General features: G+C 39.5%; 1 protein-coding gene across 1 annotated transcript in view; it reads right to left on the bottom strand.

Moving 5' to 3' along the window:
* The window catches only part of PTPRN2 (protein tyrosine phosphatase receptor type N2), a 970322-nt gene that overhangs the window by 39597 nt on the left and 913152 nt on the right, over positions 1-17573 (bottom strand). Inside the window, exons 16-17 of the mRNA XM_054021089.1 lie at positions 15032-15105; positions 6036-6113 (exon numbers count right to left, since the gene is read on the bottom strand). Coding sequence (XP_053877064.1) covers positions 6036-6113; positions 15032-15105 — 152 coding nt within the window. The remainder of the gene's footprint in view (positions 1-6035; positions 6114-15031; positions 15106-17573) is intronic.

Raw genomic sequence — 17573 nt, 5'->3', positions numbered from 1 at the left:
CCATTGTAGACCGCACCAGATCAACAGAATTCTTCTGTCAACTACTACTTCTTCAGCAGGTGGATTACCTATACCAATGGGAGGGATTCTCCTGTCGGTGTAGGTAGTGTCTACACTGCAGTGCTACAGCAGTGCAGATGTAGCGCTGTAGCTGTGCCACTGTAGCAGTTTAAGTGTAGACACACCCTAAGAGAGGAAAGAACTGTTCCCAGTCATTTCAATGTGGTGTTAAATCAAGCTTAATTATGACAATTTAAATGTCAAGATTGTTAACCAATGTTAACACTGCCGATTGACACACACACAAATGAGGGAAAATCATATTATGAAGATCTGCACAATATGGTATGACTGGCATTTCATTTTGGTATGGCGAGCATGGCACTTGTTCAGTGGGCAGAGATTGGGAGGGTACAACTACTACTCCCCCATCCAATTTAAGCCATAATTCAAGGACAAGCATGGTAACCATGCACTGCCTTATTGAATGGCCGTGCAATTACTAACAATGTATTTATTTCACATAGCTTGACATGTTATTAAACCTTGAGGGGATACAGTTATGTACCCATCTGTCCCTTGCCTTCTTTCATTTATCACATTAAATTTGCATATTTTACACATCAGATCACTGTGCCTCTTTTTGGCTGCTCCCCTTTTTGAAGATAAGTTCAGTTCCATGCAAGGAAAATAAACTCATGAATCAAGACGACTTGAAAGCAATGTGTTCTGCATGTGTCTCCACAGTCCACAAGAGAAAAATCTGTAGAGATACCAGTTTGTTTTATAATCAATTTTAGAGCTCACAAAACATGCCACACCGAAATCATATTTCTCCACAGCTGAGGTGGGGACAGCATGCACCCCCACACAATCCTTCCAATATGCCTGGGAAACTCATTCAGTACGTGGCCTGAGACTGCCTGTATGTGTGTCACTTGCTATGGTAGCTTTGGTGATATAGCCCCATGTCGACTGGGAACTGCACTTGGAGACCACTAACTCGTTTTTACAGAGGCAGCCATCAGATGGCAATATATTTGTTTCTTTCTAATTTTTATTAATTTCAGAACCAGAGTCAGACAATGAAAAGCCAGGGTTGCCAAACCGAGGTACAATTGCCTGTAAATGGAGGCCACACACTCTGCGGTTCTACAAATCAAGAGTCGGATTCTTAAGTTATTTGTGTAGTTTTGGAAGAGACCAATATTTATTTATTTTATTGATTCTGATAAGATGCGGCAGAATCCTGACACAGGAAAATACACCTAAAAGATAACAATGTAGCCATTGCTGTGACCCCCCCATGGTACTGTTCAGCTCTGCCATGCTCCTGCCCCCCCCCACCCTAACCTGCTTGTTTGTTTCATCCACCTGTTATGTCTTGTCTTTTAGATTGTAAATTACTTGGGACAGAGTTTCTTGTTCTCTTTGTTTGTACAGCACCTAACACAATAAGGTCCTGACCTAGCTGGCCTCTAGGCTTCAAAGGAAGCATGGCACAGTGGTTAGGGTGGCAGCTTGGGACTCAGAAGATCCGGGTTCAGTTTCCTGCTCTGACACGGATAGTGACGTTAGGCAAGTCACTTAATTTTCTGTACCTCAGTTGCCCATCTGTAAAATAGGGTAAAAGTATTTCCCTAACCCTACACTAAAAATTGTGAGGTGCTCTGATACTGTAGTTGGCGGGGGCCGCCGCACATAAGGGAGGTAGAGAGGGATGGAAGGATAGACAGATTCCACAATCTACATGTTAAATACATATACATATAATTTGTGGTCTTGTTTCCCAGGACAACTGAGACTCTGCATGTTCGGCCCTTGGCACCTCAAATGACAAAGTGAGGAGAGGTGGGGTTATGCTCCACAGAGATTCTCCTCTCCGAATCCAAAAAGATGATGTCAGACACACAGGCCAAATGAATGGAAAGGTTAAAACAAGGCAAAATGTTGAGGTCCTCAAAGTTCTAATAAGAGGGTGGAGGGGATCATCAAGAAGAGGCTTTTTAATATCTTAAAAAGTAAGAAAGGGGTAAGACCTTATAAAGCAAACCAAATACATACCGACTGAGATCAGGGATCCTAGCAGATTTACAAAATAGGCACAACTAAGATTTTTTTTTCTCAGCGGAAGGATAATTGATTCTATACGTCCGACTATCTAACAACAGTAGCTTACTGGAATAATATGATCAAAGATCTTCTTAAAATAGTTCAATGTTCACAAGTTAAAGTGAAATTGAGGTAAGTAAAATACTTCACTATGTCATGGAATTATATATGCAGTATATACACACACAATAATAAAATGTTATGCCTCCTAAATTATTCACAACATGAAACTCCTGATGGGATAACTTGTTACATACTGGAAATGGTCTCTATCCTTGTTTTCAAATCATGTTCCAGGAGGAGTTGAATTTTACTGTTGTTATAGTGGTAGGGCAGGGAGTGAAACCTCAGTGAAGCCGGTGGGTGTAGCCACTGATATTCATTCAGGATAAATGTAAGAAATAATCAACCTCCTTTACAGGACCAGATAGATGAAACAATAGGAGCCAGTTTCAAAAGATCCAGGCAAATGGGAAGGCTAGAGTAGAAGCTGAACCACAGGCCCTAAGGGGTTTCCTTAGAGACTAATATAGAAAACTCGGGGTCTAGGGAATTGATTGGTGGAGCCATGTGTGGGAAAGAAAAGAAGCAGGAATACACAGAAGGTGCAAAGAAACCCCAGTCACAGTCAGAGAAGCCCTGGTGGGGTGATATTTAGGAAGAAAGCAGAGAGAGAACTTTTGGGTAAAGTGCTAGCTAAAGAAGGCTTAGAATTGTGAATAAAATCTCTCTCATATTGTTTAACTCCTATTGTGTTCAGGGAACCAGGACATTGAACATTCTGTGTAAATAAACTGGATTTCATCAAAGAAATACCAGACTCCATCATCAGTATCTCCTCCTAACCAAAACAACCTGCAAGGCCCCCCAAATCGGCTACCTGCTTGGATTAAAAAGGAATAATACTGCTGTAAAAAGGTGGGATCTGGTTTCCAAGGAGGGAAATTGTGAGCTGGTATTCTTGTTGAACCAAAATGGAATAATTGGGGTGCTCGTAGAAAACAAAAATGCCCCAAAGGAATTAAAACAAGACCTAAAACAAAAGCTGGTTTCACAAATGGGTTTAAAGCAGCACCTGAAAGTTTCCCAGGAAGGTTTGGGGGATGATTTACAGATGAAGATATAACGCTCCCAGTCTGGAATGGCAAGATGGATCAATGAGGTGACCAGCATCCTGAATGTCATTAATCAGAAAATTTTCCATGGAGGAGACCAGGAAAGCTTGGTTGACTTGGAACTTGCTAACAAAGATGAGCGGCAGCCAGGACTTAAGCAGCTGAAAAATCATCTTTAAGGAGGAAATGAAAGATCAAAGAGCACAGAGAGAGGTCAGCTGCCTAGATGTGGACTTGGGCCAGTCAGAGAACTTGGTAAGACTAGACATTTACAAGAATTTTTTTAACCCCATTTGTAACCCATAGTGGGCCAAAGGGGGCAGATCAAGCTGTCCCAGCTCAAATGATGGAAAACTCCACTATCATTGAGGAAAGACTTCCTGGGAAGCTTATTTGGCTCAGTTCAACATCATAGCGCAAATGAATGGCTGGGAATTTCTAGCAGCCAGCATAAGTGGTCCAACTCTGATGTGTTGAAAAACCTGCCTTCAGAAAAAAGAATGCGTTATCTAGATCTGGTGGCGGGAAAAAGTGTGGTGTTACAATACCACAGGAACAGAGAGGCACAAGCATGGTAATCAGCACAGTGAGAGATAGGAAAATTATATGGCAAATGCAGCCACCATGGAAAGTAACATCACCTCAGAATACTCCAGTAAAGGCTTTCTGGCTGCAGTAGGAGAGCCTGGAATTTAAAGATGAAAATATTGCATAGGAAAAGGGGAAAGCCAGCAGGTGATAGATACGGGGATCAGCTGGTTGTACCAAATACATTGGGAAAAAAAAGTTCTGAGGTTATGTCATGATTTTAAACATACTGTACATTTTGGGGTTGCAAAAACCTTAGCTATGCTAAGACAAAATTTAATGCTGACATTTCATATATAAAAAGTTTGTTCTTTACGTGCCTCATTTAAATATAAGAAGGGCCATAGGTATGCACCATTGCATATGTTATTTCCATGAGTGCATGAGCAAAACTGGGTATTTAGACATGCAAATGGCCAGTTAGCTATCGAATGAGCTACTTGCAATGTACGAGTACTTGAAATATGCACACAAACATTTTTTTAAAATCAGGCCCTTAATATATTTGCCTGAAAGAATCATGAAAAGTTAGCTCTTTCGCCAAAATTACCCCTTGGAGCCTTCTAGTCTAGGCAGCAACAGAGACAGCTTCTTATTACAAGGAGGTGCTTCCCTCTTGGAAGCGACTACGTAATGAAGCCTTTGCTTCATGCCGCTACCCTGGCTGTATCACACCCCACAAAATTGACACACATGGCTATCTGGCTCAAGGGAATAAAATAAGGGACACACTGAGCGTTCTTATGTATCCACAAAACATACTGACATAGGGAAGAGTACCTCCCTGGCACAGACTCAGGGAAGAACATAGAAGTCACATCTCCCTGGGTGGCCTTCTAACTAAGGACTATAAGCAGAACTGGCTCAGATCACTGAGTCTAAGGATCTGACCATCCAAAAAAACTGGAAATTAGGGGGCAGTCCCATCACTGACAGGCGACAGAATGCCCCGACTCAACAACTCTAAGGTTGCTGGTACTCTAGACTGTTGGGTTATTTTTTATTAAATAAACTCTGCCTGAGATTCTGTCCTATCTCTCTCAACCAACTCTCCAGTGTACCCAAAATCAGAGAGTTTAGAAAAATGTTGACCCGTTGCTTCATTTGTCAACAAACAGAGAAATATAAATGTGAAAGGAAAACGTGAAAATACTTTGTAACAGAGATAAATTGAATATACAATATTTTGTAATAAAGATGAGCTCAATGTGTATGTCTGTACATGGATGGACAGATGAGGTGAGACAGAGGTTTGATGACATTCAATTGGATATAAGCTCCTATGGCGCTTTTGAAAATTTTATCCATAGTCCCTCAAACTTCAGCTAAAAAATTCTCTAAATTTGTAACGCAAAACAGTAGAGTACAGTAGTGAATAAAAACATTTTCTGCTCCTTATAATAAGCCCCAATGAATTGTAATGCTGTTTAATTACCAACAGCTTGATGTTTAGTAAATTTGCCAGCATAGACTTATACGAACAAATAAATGTTTAATTCTCTCTTTGTCACTTACACACATGCGTGATGTGCATTGGCACCTTACCTACCCAAGTGTTTGCCCAAGTCAGGGTTTTGAATGTGCACTCCCAATGGAGTGCATGCAAAGTAAGCCCACTTTTGCACCTGGGTAACTACAAACTTAGGCCCTGATCCTGCAAAGACTTACACACACTTAGCCTTACGCACTGTGGTCCCAATTCAAGAAATCTTCCTTGTCCAGGAACCCACTTAAGCATGTGCTCAAGTGGAGTAGATAAGGAGTAGATTTCAGTGGTTCTACTCACTCACAGTATCTAAAGTTAAAAGTGCATGTAAGTCTTTGCAGGATAAGGGCCTTACGCTAGACCAGGTTCTAAGGGAGGTCAGAATCTCAGAAAATCAAACCAGTTTTAAGTAGATGTCTAAACGTGGAGTTAAGAGCATAAATTAGGCACTCCTGTTTGAATATTTTGGCCTATGATTCTACAGGTAATGTCTACACAAGAACTTTTTAAACATAATTCATATATTTACACTACTTGGTTAATTACATGTGATATCTTTAAAAGACATGTACAAGCTCAGGATCGCCTACCAACTGAATGACAAACACTGTCTAAAATCTAATTGGTTTTAAACCTCTAACATTTCTAAAAGTGCAGGAAGGTTTTCGATTCATGACATAAATCCAGCTTCAGACATGAACTTTCAAAAAGAAAGTTAACTAAGAAAGATTTACCTGCCAGAAGTCAGCAACAGTAGCAGGAAGAGGGCCCTGAGTAGCAATATATGCAGGGTTCCTGGGATCATGGTCCATCTGGAGTGAGAAAAGAGAACAGACTGGATTTATTAAAAGCAAAAAAACAAAACAAAACAAAAAAACCCTCTAGATGGGTTAGGGAAAGAAAGTGCTTCTGTCTACAACCAAGGACCACTTAGAGGACTGCTGTGCCCCCATGTCCTTTGATGGTGAGCAAAACATTTTATTTCTATTCATTAGGTGAGAGGAGCTTCCTTTCCACAAAAGAGTGAGGTTACCAGATCAATATTAGCATGATCAGCCATTCTATGTCCTAAATATGTAGTGTAAGATCATTTAAGAGAAGTTGCAGACAAAAGCATTTACTTGAGATCCATGATCTTGGTTTCATAGCAACCCAGAAGTAATTTTGAAACATTTTTCTTCACTGAGTGTTAGGAATGCTGGGCACATCTAAATAACTGCTCTGTTTCCACTGTGCCACTCAAGGGCACATATAACAAGCAAAAATGGAGAACAAATTTGGTTTCTGGCTTTTTCTGGCTAGTTGATTTGTCTAAATGCATGCTTCTAGCCTCAATAGAGGAAGATCTGCTTAAAGACCCTAATTATAACATTTAATTCAAAGACTGACTGAACAGGGGGGAAAAAAGCAAAGAAACAAAGCCATCAAGAGTAAATAGGATTAGTGTGTTACAATGAATGTTTTCAAACTGATGGGTAGTTTTCTTGATCTCAAATCTCAGGCCCCATTCTCTTGATAAAGAGAAGATCGGCTGAGGGATTTTTTTTTAAAATACTCATTCTAACCCTTAGGAGACCAAGACAAAACTTTGAATGTAAAGAGAAAGGGCCCAATTCTGCTCTCATGCAACTCCCGTTGAAGTCAGTGAGCATAATTTGTAGCCAATGCCAAATTACTGAGAACAGAATTTGACTCAAAGACTTTACTTCACCCCAACACAGTTTTTTGCACTGTAAGTGAAGTTAAGATCTTAATAGGAATGAATGCAAGTCATATTTCCGTGAACAGGCATCTACTGAATTTATTCATAGCCTATCAAAATTTTCAGTGATGGTGGATGTCAGCATAAAAGAAGGCACCTCATAATTATGTGCAATAGAAAAGAGGGAAGAAACATAAAAGAACAGATGTAAGTTATTCTAATAGAACAACAATATGATGAATGTTGCAAAAAAGTAGAAAAAACCTTTTATGCTTCTAATTTTCTGATGCATAATTAAAATTCACCCATTACAACACAATGCAAGTAAAATTATGTTACTGAGTCCATTTTAATAAAAGCCTACTTTTAAAATACAACACAGTTAGAAGAAACCTTGACAAAAATAAAAGTGTTTCTAATTCCTTGTTTGTATGATACTCTTGTTTGAGCGACTGATTCATTGAGATGTTTGCCTTTTCTGCAAACAAGTTGGCTGAGCAACTCTGCCTTTTGTCAAAAACAATTCTGGAGGCAGGACATTTAGTATTGCAGGTATTTTGAGACCAAGAAAAAAATAGCTTTTTTTCATAAACAGAAATATGATTATCAGCAAAATTTGGGAATCGGGTAAGAAGGACCACATTTTTCAAAAATAAAGTTTAAAATTAGGCATCTAAATAAGGGCTCAATTTAGCAAAACATGTGATTAAGTCCCATTGACTTCAATGGGACTTAAACACAGACTTAATTGCTTTGCTGAACTGGGCCTAAATAGTTTGGTTTTCAAAAGCAATCTGCCCAGAAGGTCCCACTGACCTCAATGGAAACTGCAGTGTACTTAGCACTTTTGAAAGCAGGCCACTTATTTAGATATCTAATTACAGATTTAGGAGCCCGACTTTAGGCTTCTCTCTGAAAATTTCAGCCAAAGCAAATAAGTATTAAAGATCATAATTTGTTTGGATTTTTTTTAAAACCAATCACCTGTGTGCGTGCATGTGTATACACCAGAAAACAAAGGCACAAGAAGTCAGTGATGATGTAAGTAGCACTGTCATGGAAGAAATACTTCTAAACACTCAGCTATCTGATAAATCAGGAACAGGCCACTCTTGGCATTTCAGCATTAATCAGCTACTGTCACAAAGGTGCTGTTTGGAACGTGGCAAACATCATAATGAGCACAAAGTGGTGAAATGTATCATCAATTTAACAATAACTCAGAAGACAATTACAAGCGTTAACATTCTGAGCACATTCTATTGTACAGAAAATAATTATAAGCAGGAACACTTTGTACGCTCAGAGCAAATAGAAGATGGCAGAAAGCCCCATCATGCTATTAAATTATCTTTAATTGAACAAAAATAGAGCAAAGACTAAACTAATTAAACATAATGCCTGTTTTTGTTAACTTTTTTTATATTTACAGCTTCAAAGACTACATATTTTAGGAAGACTTTGAAAAGTCACCACTTTGATCAAATTTGATATGTGATCTGGATAATTGATGGGTCTATTTGTTTATTAATGTACTTTTAAAAGACTGTCATAGGCACCGGATGGGCCTTCTTTTATTGTAGTTAATAATAATTGGAATAAATAAATAAAATCAGTAATGGTTTTTAAACCAACTGATCACTGAGCAAAGCACAGCATTTTGTATCCTCACCTAGTCACTATCCTCCCTCCAGGATCCATTACCCACTTTCTTCCCCCAAATTAGATGAAAAACAAGTAATCCAGAGCAGAAAAACATCGGACCCCAAACTAACAGCTTATTAAAACAAAAATCAACAGGTCTGGTTTGCTAAAGTTTTGTCCTGGAACAATCTTTAGAAAACATGTTACATATGTAATTGTTCAATGAGAACAAGATTTCTCTCTGCACCTACCGCCGCGCCCCAAAGCTCAAAGTTCACATGCTTTACATCAGCAGTAAATGGCTCAGCCATTTTTAGAAAGAAAGTGGTGCAATTATTACAAATGCTCTACTATAATGGAATTTTCATTTTCCACTGCTGCACAGGAATGGCAGAAAAGGTTGTGTGATAATGTACCAGTCTATTTTTCCATGATTTCATTTGGGGAAGGGAAAAGGAAAGGATCAAGGACCACTACAAACCAAAGTGCAATTAACTGCATTGATTTTGATTACTATCACTGCTAAAAGTTCACAAGAAAGAAAAACTACGCAAAAAGAACCTCAAAGGAACTATCTATCCTATTCAGACTTATTGTCAGAAAAGGAGTTTTGTAGAAGATCAAATCAAATAACTCAAACCTAAGATGGGTTAATAACATATCTTGTGGCTTTCTAGGGTATTTTAAAATGAAAGTTGATATACAATATCTTAAACAGGAGAACAGCACAATGAATATAATGTCATGATTAGTAGTGCCCAACTTTAACAGCAATAATTTCAGGTTATCATACTACATAATTATATTTCCATCATTACATTGGTACAAAATTAAAACTACTGCTTTAATTCTGCTTTTTGTTTTTCTGAATACAACACTATCCAACTTGTCCATGCTAAGACTTTGCACAAATCTCATTAATTTATACTCACAGTAAAACTCATCGTTTCATTGGGTGTTTTAGACACAAATGAGGCTATTGCAGGATTTCACTGATCTTGCTAATAAAATCAGTATATTCCAGTTGTAAATCAGCCAACTGTATTGTATTTGGATTTAAGTTATTTGTAGGTACCTGTTAACTATTGTTCATAAAAGAGCAAACTAAAGGCATAAGTATATACTTGCATCATTAATCATTATGAAATCTTATGTAATTTATAAATTTATTACACTGACATATTCATAGACCCCTAGGATCATTACTATACACAGACTGATATGCTGGGTCAGACGTGAGCTCATTTATACCATTTTTACATGGATTTAAATCCACTGACTAATACAGTTACTCCTAAAAAGAACAGGAGTACTTGTGGCACCTTAGAGACTAACAAATTTATTAGAGCATAAGCTTTCGTGGACTACAGCCCACTTCTTCAGATGCATATCTCTAAGGTGCCACAAGTACTCCTGTTCTTTTTGCGGATACAGACTAACACGGCTGCTACTCTGAAACAGTTACTCCTAATTTGTACTGGTATGAGATTGGAAACAGCATATCCACCTTGTATGTAAGACTGGTACATCTATCGTTTCCACAGTTTTTATCATTATAATGCTAGGAAAGCAGGTTAAGCACTGACCAGTGCCTTAAAATATACGTATAAAACAAAGCAATTTAAAATGCAGTTCTCAGATCTGATGTTTTTTGCAACATTAATACAGTTTACTCCCACATATCCTTTCATTACTTACAGGGACTGTAAATATTCTTGTGTTAGCACTGCAATTTCTTTCCCTAGTAGTAACCCTAACCAGCAAATACAGTACTATTTAGTCATTACTTTCATCTCTACATTAAAATAAAAAAAAGGTGGGGTGGTAATTGGTCCCTATCTTTATACTTGAATTAAAATTTAAAACAATTTAAAAATCCTTCTTTTAAAAACCATTATGGATTGAAAGCAGCAAATCTGGTTGTGAATGCCATTATGAATTTCAGTGTCTATTCTCCATGATAAAATTTGTAAGCTTTGAACAAACTGTCATGCTAATGACATTCCTCAGTCTGGTGTCTTCAATAATAAGCAAGCTGAGTTTTTAATGTAGTTGATGGGTTTTTTTTTTCCTCTCAGACACCCTATGAGGAAAAACAGAATTCCCATTTACTTTCATGACCTCTGATTTAAAAGCAGAGATTGCACATTATTTACTACTGGATGATTTCCCTGAAATTTAATGAGGACTAAGTACAAATATGACAGATGTAATTATCACAGTTTTATTCTGCACAGTCAGGGTCTCCTTGTGCTGTAATTGCAAGCTTTTCATTCAACTGCCGGTGGCAGAGTTATCATCTTAGTACTTTATGTTATTTCAGAGGAAAGGAAAGCAGACTTCCACCTCACTTTCACTCCATGGAATTTCATAAGAATCCCTTCTGCCTTGTTTTACACTAGAATAAAATTAAAGGGATAAGGAAAGAGCATTGATTAAATCGCTCTACTGACCTTCCCCACACACTTTCAACCATGTTGAGGCCATGAGTCTAACCCCAGTTTTCATAACATACTGGGAGGAATGGAGGTCTTGAAGGGGTAGCTTTTTTAAAAAGAAAGAAACACGTGGGCAGGTGGCCAGCTCATTGTGTAGTGTGGAGAATTGTTTTCAGCCTGTATTGCTGCACTCATTTAGACTTAAATCAAGGTTGAGTGAGCCCCAGCTGGAGATGGGACCACTGACCCCAAAGCTGGATATACACAGCTACAAGTACACCCCTGGAAGCCTCCTTTTCTGAGTCTTGAATATAATTGCTTTATTTTACACTGCACCCTCATCAGACGGCTCACATAGGCAAGGGGAAAAAATCCTCTTCTAGTTCAGTTCAGACTGTACTGATCTTGTGTTATTAATGGTCACATTGCAGTACACTACAATACTCATTTCCAGTCCAAGCACGCCAAGGCATAAGTGCATCAAAAACGTCATTGTATTGACATGATAATTACTGAGGTTATTTAAACTGAAAGGCAGAATTCTAAAAAAAGATATGGTATGATTATTGCAAGAATGAGTAAAGGAGGAATCACTGGTATTTCAAATCTACTGTATGTTTCAAGAACGAACAAACCAAGTACACCTCTACCCTGATGTAACGTGACCCAATATAACACGAATTCTGATATAACGCGGTAAGGTTTTTTGGCTCCCGAGGACAGCGTTATATCGAGGTAGAGGTGTATGTAGCTAATCAAGCTAAGAGAAAATATGTCAGACAAAAGCAACAGCAATACGCAGTATAGACATTAGGCTCTGCCTTCAATGACTGTCTCAAGTGGGCAAGGACTACAGATCAAGCTTTCTATGTGCTCTTAGGGACTAGTTCTAAATGGGTCCAGATCTGGGGAGAGGAAGGATTGGGAAGTCTCAGGATTTGCTACAAACTAGAATGGCTCAGTCTTTCCCTCCATTATCTGATGAACTGATACCAAATTAACAAATCTAGCTAAAACAAAACATCCTTTGCTTCGCTTAAACTTAAAGAGCTTCTGACAACTAGGTTTCCACTGTGGTCTTATGGATGGGTCACTGTTCCCCAGAAACTTCCCACTGCATCATCTTCGGGAATGACATACTCAGTCTGTTGGTTTGCAAACAGTTAAAATTGAACCCAACAAATCCTTAGGAAACAATTCTAATCTTGCAACAGTTTCCTTCTTTCATGTAACACAGACTGTGCTTGTCTGATCTCCACAGCCTTTCAATAAACCTGGGCCAGATTGTTTCCTCCTGTGGGGTGAACACTCACAAGTTTCTCTTTGCAGTTGTCCCCAGACTGTGGGCTCGATCCTGCAACATACTGCAGCTCTTGGCACGACTATCCACACAAAGGTTCTGCGCCTTTGCACTGACTCTGGGGGCTCCATTCCCACCTATGAGGACACCTTTCTCTGGTGCCTGCACCTATCCCATCACCTCAAACTTCGGTGCATTTTCATTTAATAAAAACATTTCAAGGAACAGATAACCTAGAGATTTGTATATGGGTCCATTCCCAAGCACTCTGGGCACTTTACAGCTATATCAGACAATGAAGGCCAGACTGCTGGACTCTTACTACAAGAGTAGTGGTGTGAGTAAGTGCTCACTAATACAAATAAGCGGTTCACATCATAGCCCTTAGAAAACAGAATATCATGTTTTCTGTTTACAGCTGCCACTCCTGTCTTCAGAGAAAAACCTCTCAATTCGTACAATTAAACTAAGGCATGGTCTACAGTAGCAATTTAGGATGCTATAACTATGTCACTCATGGGTGTAGAAAATCCACACCTGAGTGATGCAGTTATACCGACCTCCCTTCCACTGTAGACAGTGCTAAGTCAACAGGAGGGCTTCTCCTGGCAACATAGCTACCACCTCGCGGGGAGGTGGATTACCTACACTAACAGGAGATGCCTTTCCATCCATGTAGAAAGCAGCTTCACTGAAGCACTACACCATTGCAGCTGTGCCACTGCAGCCTTTTAAATGTTGACAAGACTAAAGGCTTTGCGGGTTTGATCAAACATGACTCATTGACTGTGTCCTGAAGACAATTAAACAATGAAAGATGTGAAAGAAAGAAGCCTTGAAGCTCCAGAGGCAGAACCTCAGGTCTGGTTGAGTTGTGCACAGTGCACAATGGGAGAGTGAGGGAGTGTGAAAAGGTGGCTTTAAGCCACCATTATGATCCCCTGATCCTCATGCTGACCAGGGAATGGTCCAGTCCCAGACAGATATAGGGCAGCCTAAAGGCTGTTCTAACTTATGCTCAGCTGCCCTTGACCCCAAGGGGCCATCCCAGCAACTGGGAATCCCTGGAGTGTAGTGATACTCTGGTCATTCCCCTTTTCCCTAGGGCAGGAGCCACAAATGGCTAGTATGCCACCAAAAGATTCTCTTACATCCTCATATGGCCTAGATCCACTGACTTTTATGGCTGCTTTGCACAACTGAACATTAGAATAGTCAGAACTGGACTGGTGGTCTGGTCCCCAGAGTACATATTAGGCACAAAACACTGATACTCCACAGCACCCTAAAGACTTTCAGGAGATTTGGTATCTTGTACTGAGTCTCTGGAGAGTTTTTCATTAAACTGTTTTATACTCAAGAAAATCAAACCTTTCAAATTCTGCTCAAAATACCAGATGTGTAGCTCAGAGTACAATCCCAACAAGATGCTCTTTTAGAAAGGGAAGCGTTGTCAACAAAAATTGGAAGGAAACAACCTGCAATTTCAAACCTTTCTGTTGCAATTTGCCAGTTGCATAGTCCACACAAAATGATTTAACTGAGAGAGTGACACTGGAAACGGGTCCAGGAGCCAGTAATAGGGTACATAGCATGTTACAGTGTTACCTAATTCTCCAGCCTAAATGTTTAGTCAAAGTTATTTCCTTCTAATGATTTTCAGTGTCCTAAAGTGACACAAATAAAAACCACCAGTATAAATAGCCCCCCAATTGGCAGCCTCAGAGAGGCAAGGACGAAGTGGACAATGGGAGAACACTACTTCCTCATGCCTAGAGATGGTTCTACCATGTCAGGATTGAGACACCATGATAGGGCAATGCTGCGGGCTGTGCCATACCTGTTCTGTACCTAAAAAACAGAGAGGCCTTTGGTCTCTAAAATGATTGCTCTGGTATCTTTCACGGACAAAATAAAAGATGCATATTCAATTTGTGTGGGGATGGGAGAAGGTTTGTTAGAAAGTTTGGAGGGATATGACCTAAGAACTGCATTGACCTAAATTGGCATTTGAATTATAATATAGGTGGTGGTAAGAGATTACATTCTCTGCTTTGAGAACAGCAAGATCAGAGATAGACACGGACAGCTGCAGAAGTAAATCACTCAGCACCAGGAAGGCAACAAATGAAGGAGGGAAAGAGGAAGGGTCACCTTTGAAATTTGACTGGCTTTACAAGAAGCAAAGCCCAGCTCTCTGTGGCTACAGAAACATTCTAATACTTTCCCTATCCTAAAAACTACCATGTAAGAGTGAAAACTTAGAGAGTGACAGAAAGGCAGGCAAACCTCCTTACATAATGGAAAAGGTCTGTTGAATTAAATGTACCGTGCTGAGTTGTGCAGTTGCCAAGTCACTACTGTCAGGTACTGGAAAATAATATGTAGATTTAAGACTCGTTATCTATTGGCATTATTGTTCTTTGTCTACAATCTTCAAAGGCATTATGTGCAAGTGTATGGAATTTATGTATTTGCACTCCCAAGTGATGGCTTGAGTCATTAATGTTGGGGAACTGGAGGTAGATCTAGACCCAAGACACTGTTATTACAGTGGTGCCTTGCATCAAGTTAACATTTTATGATGATAGCCTAAGGATAAAAGCTGGATTATTTGGATTACTTCACATTGGATACTGTACTTACAATTGGGCTGGCATTGATGTAGTCTGAATTGTCATGGCTATTTTCAGCTTTCAAGCATATCCTGGAATGATCATCTGTAAAGGCAAAATAAAATATAGCATTTCCACCCAAATTTTCCACACTTGTTAAGTTAAAAATAATTAAAGGCAAACTAATGTACATTTCAAAAGCAGACAATGTAAAATATTGGGGGAGAATTATTTTAGTTTAACTACTAAGTTGGCTTAGCTTTGCTACAGTCCCAACTTCATTCATGAAATGAAACTCTTTGAAAGAAGCTTTTAGAGGCTAACTTCCGAAAACATTTTCTCACGGTAACAATCTACCAGATGTGGAACAGTCTGACATAAGAAGAGGGACAAGCTCCATTGCTCATGAAATTTCAGACTAGACTAGGAAAAAATCCTAAAAAAAAAAAAAAAAAAAATCTGTAGAGAACAAGCCTGCACTTGCAGGGAGATAGTCTTTTCCATCTGGCTTCTTTATAAAATGATATTGTTCTGAAACATAAAGCCAGGAGTTAATACACGCAGACCTTGCATTTCTGATTATTTCTAACAGGAACAGCAAAATGCAATTTATGGCTGGATTGTGATATAACAAATTGCCCTGATTAAGGGACAGCACATTGTTGGGCTGCTGCTGGAGCAGCGTGGGAGGGAACGTGTGATTCAGAGTCCCTCTCCCACTTCTGCTGGGAGAGAGTAAACGGTGTCCAGTACAATACATGATCTGGCAGAGCTATCCTGCTCAGTGCAGTAGTTGGATGGAGCTAGGCCTGTCGAAAGAATATTGGGGCCCTGGTACATCATGTTCACTTTATTCACACATGTTACAGAAGTTTTTTTGGTGGCCCCCCTGAACTCAGGGACACGGTACAACCATTCTAACTTTCCTCCCCTCTTGTCAGCCCTGGATGAAGTCAAGGCCCTGCCTGTTCCTCACCCCCTCTCACCCATCTGTGCAGCTCTGAGAAGCTTTCTTCCACTCTCCCGGTACTATTGATGATGAAGGTAGCCTATGCAAGTTTGCAGGGATGGGCTTTTGGTCTCCCTGCATCATCACACTAACGAGGCCATGATTTGGCCCATTAGCACTAATAGAATTGTGTCCCAATTTTATTAATTCTCTACACTGTGTAACATTTAATGGGACATCCAATAGCACAATTAACACACAAGGAAATAAGATGAGAAGACATTATATCTGCCTACTTTTATTTTTGAGGGGTGAGGTGGGTATTGAGTATGTAAACAAGATGGAATGACCACCTTGTGTTTTACATCAGATAGATTGGATTTCTCAGTTGTATGATCTCATGAAATGTTATTTACAGCCATTTGATCTCATCAGCAAAATTAACCCAGCAATGGGAGCACTTCTGCCGAAATCCAATTAGAGATGCAAAAATAATGTAGAAGGACTGAGCTACTCTTGGCTCCTCTCATAAAATTACTCCATAAGTGGCACATCAACATAAAACAGGAGGAACACCAAAAGACAGAGAAAAAAATGTGGTCAAGCTATTCAGCTCAGGCTTCCCTGTGAAACCACTATACAAAATTAAAAAAAGATTTATGATCCAAAACGTTAGTTGTAGTAGATATCTTAGGAGGAGAGATGCGTACTTGGGGTATATCTACATTGCAATCCGAGGTGTAACTGCAGCTCAGGCAGACACACCTGCCTTAGCCTGGTTAAAAACACCAGTGTAGATAGCATTACAGGCGTTAGGGCAAATTGTGTGGCACACTGGGGACCCGGAGGACCTACTCGCAGTGCTGAAGTCCGTGTTGCCATATCTACACTGCAATTTTTAGCCAAGCCCGTGCAGGTAAAACTAGCACAGGTATGTCATACCTTAGATTGCAGTGTAGACATACTCAGGTGCCATTCTCAGAATGAAGAATGACAAAGCTCATTCTGCTCAAACATATATAGCACAGCACAATAGGGATTTCTGACTACTTCAGAGTGTGTATGCGTGTTTTTTTTCTTTACAAGAACGCTAATGTATTACAGATATTTTTACCATGGGCAGCTTTAGGGCCTAGTGACATCTGAGATCATAAGGGTGGCAGTGATTGGTCAGAGAAAAACTTCACAACCTTGCTTATTGTAAAGGGTGTATGAAGAAGAATTATAGCTCTGCAATTTTCTGGCTACAGGAAGCACGTGGCTTAAATGTGCTAAATGTGGTCTGGAGACAAACCCTCACGCTTCATGGAGCTAAATAGGCACTTAGGAGAAGTCTCAGCCACTGGAAGGCAGGGACCCTGAACTAACTAATCAACAAAGAGAATGTGGCACCACATTTTTAAGTAACAGATAAACGAGAGAGACAGTGACTCATTAAGGTTTAGTAAACTGGTGTTAGCTTTCTATTGGAGAGTCAAACTAAGTGTCAGATCAATAAGTCCGGGAATCAGTTAATTTTTTTAATTTAATACTTTGTCATGATACACCACATCAGTGGTGCCATCTTATTATGGTGCCATGGTAGGTTTATTGAAGGGTGAGAGGAGTAATATGTTTGAAAAGC

This window comes from Malaclemys terrapin, chromosome 2 (assembly GCF_027887155.1).
Source record: "Malaclemys terrapin pileata isolate rMalTer1 chromosome 2, rMalTer1.hap1, whole genome shotgun sequence".
NCBI lineage: Eukaryota > Metazoa > Chordata > Testudines > Emydidae > Malaclemys > Malaclemys terrapin.
Note: the sequence above shows the minus strand (reverse complement) of the source record. Positions and strands in the feature narration are given on the sequence as shown.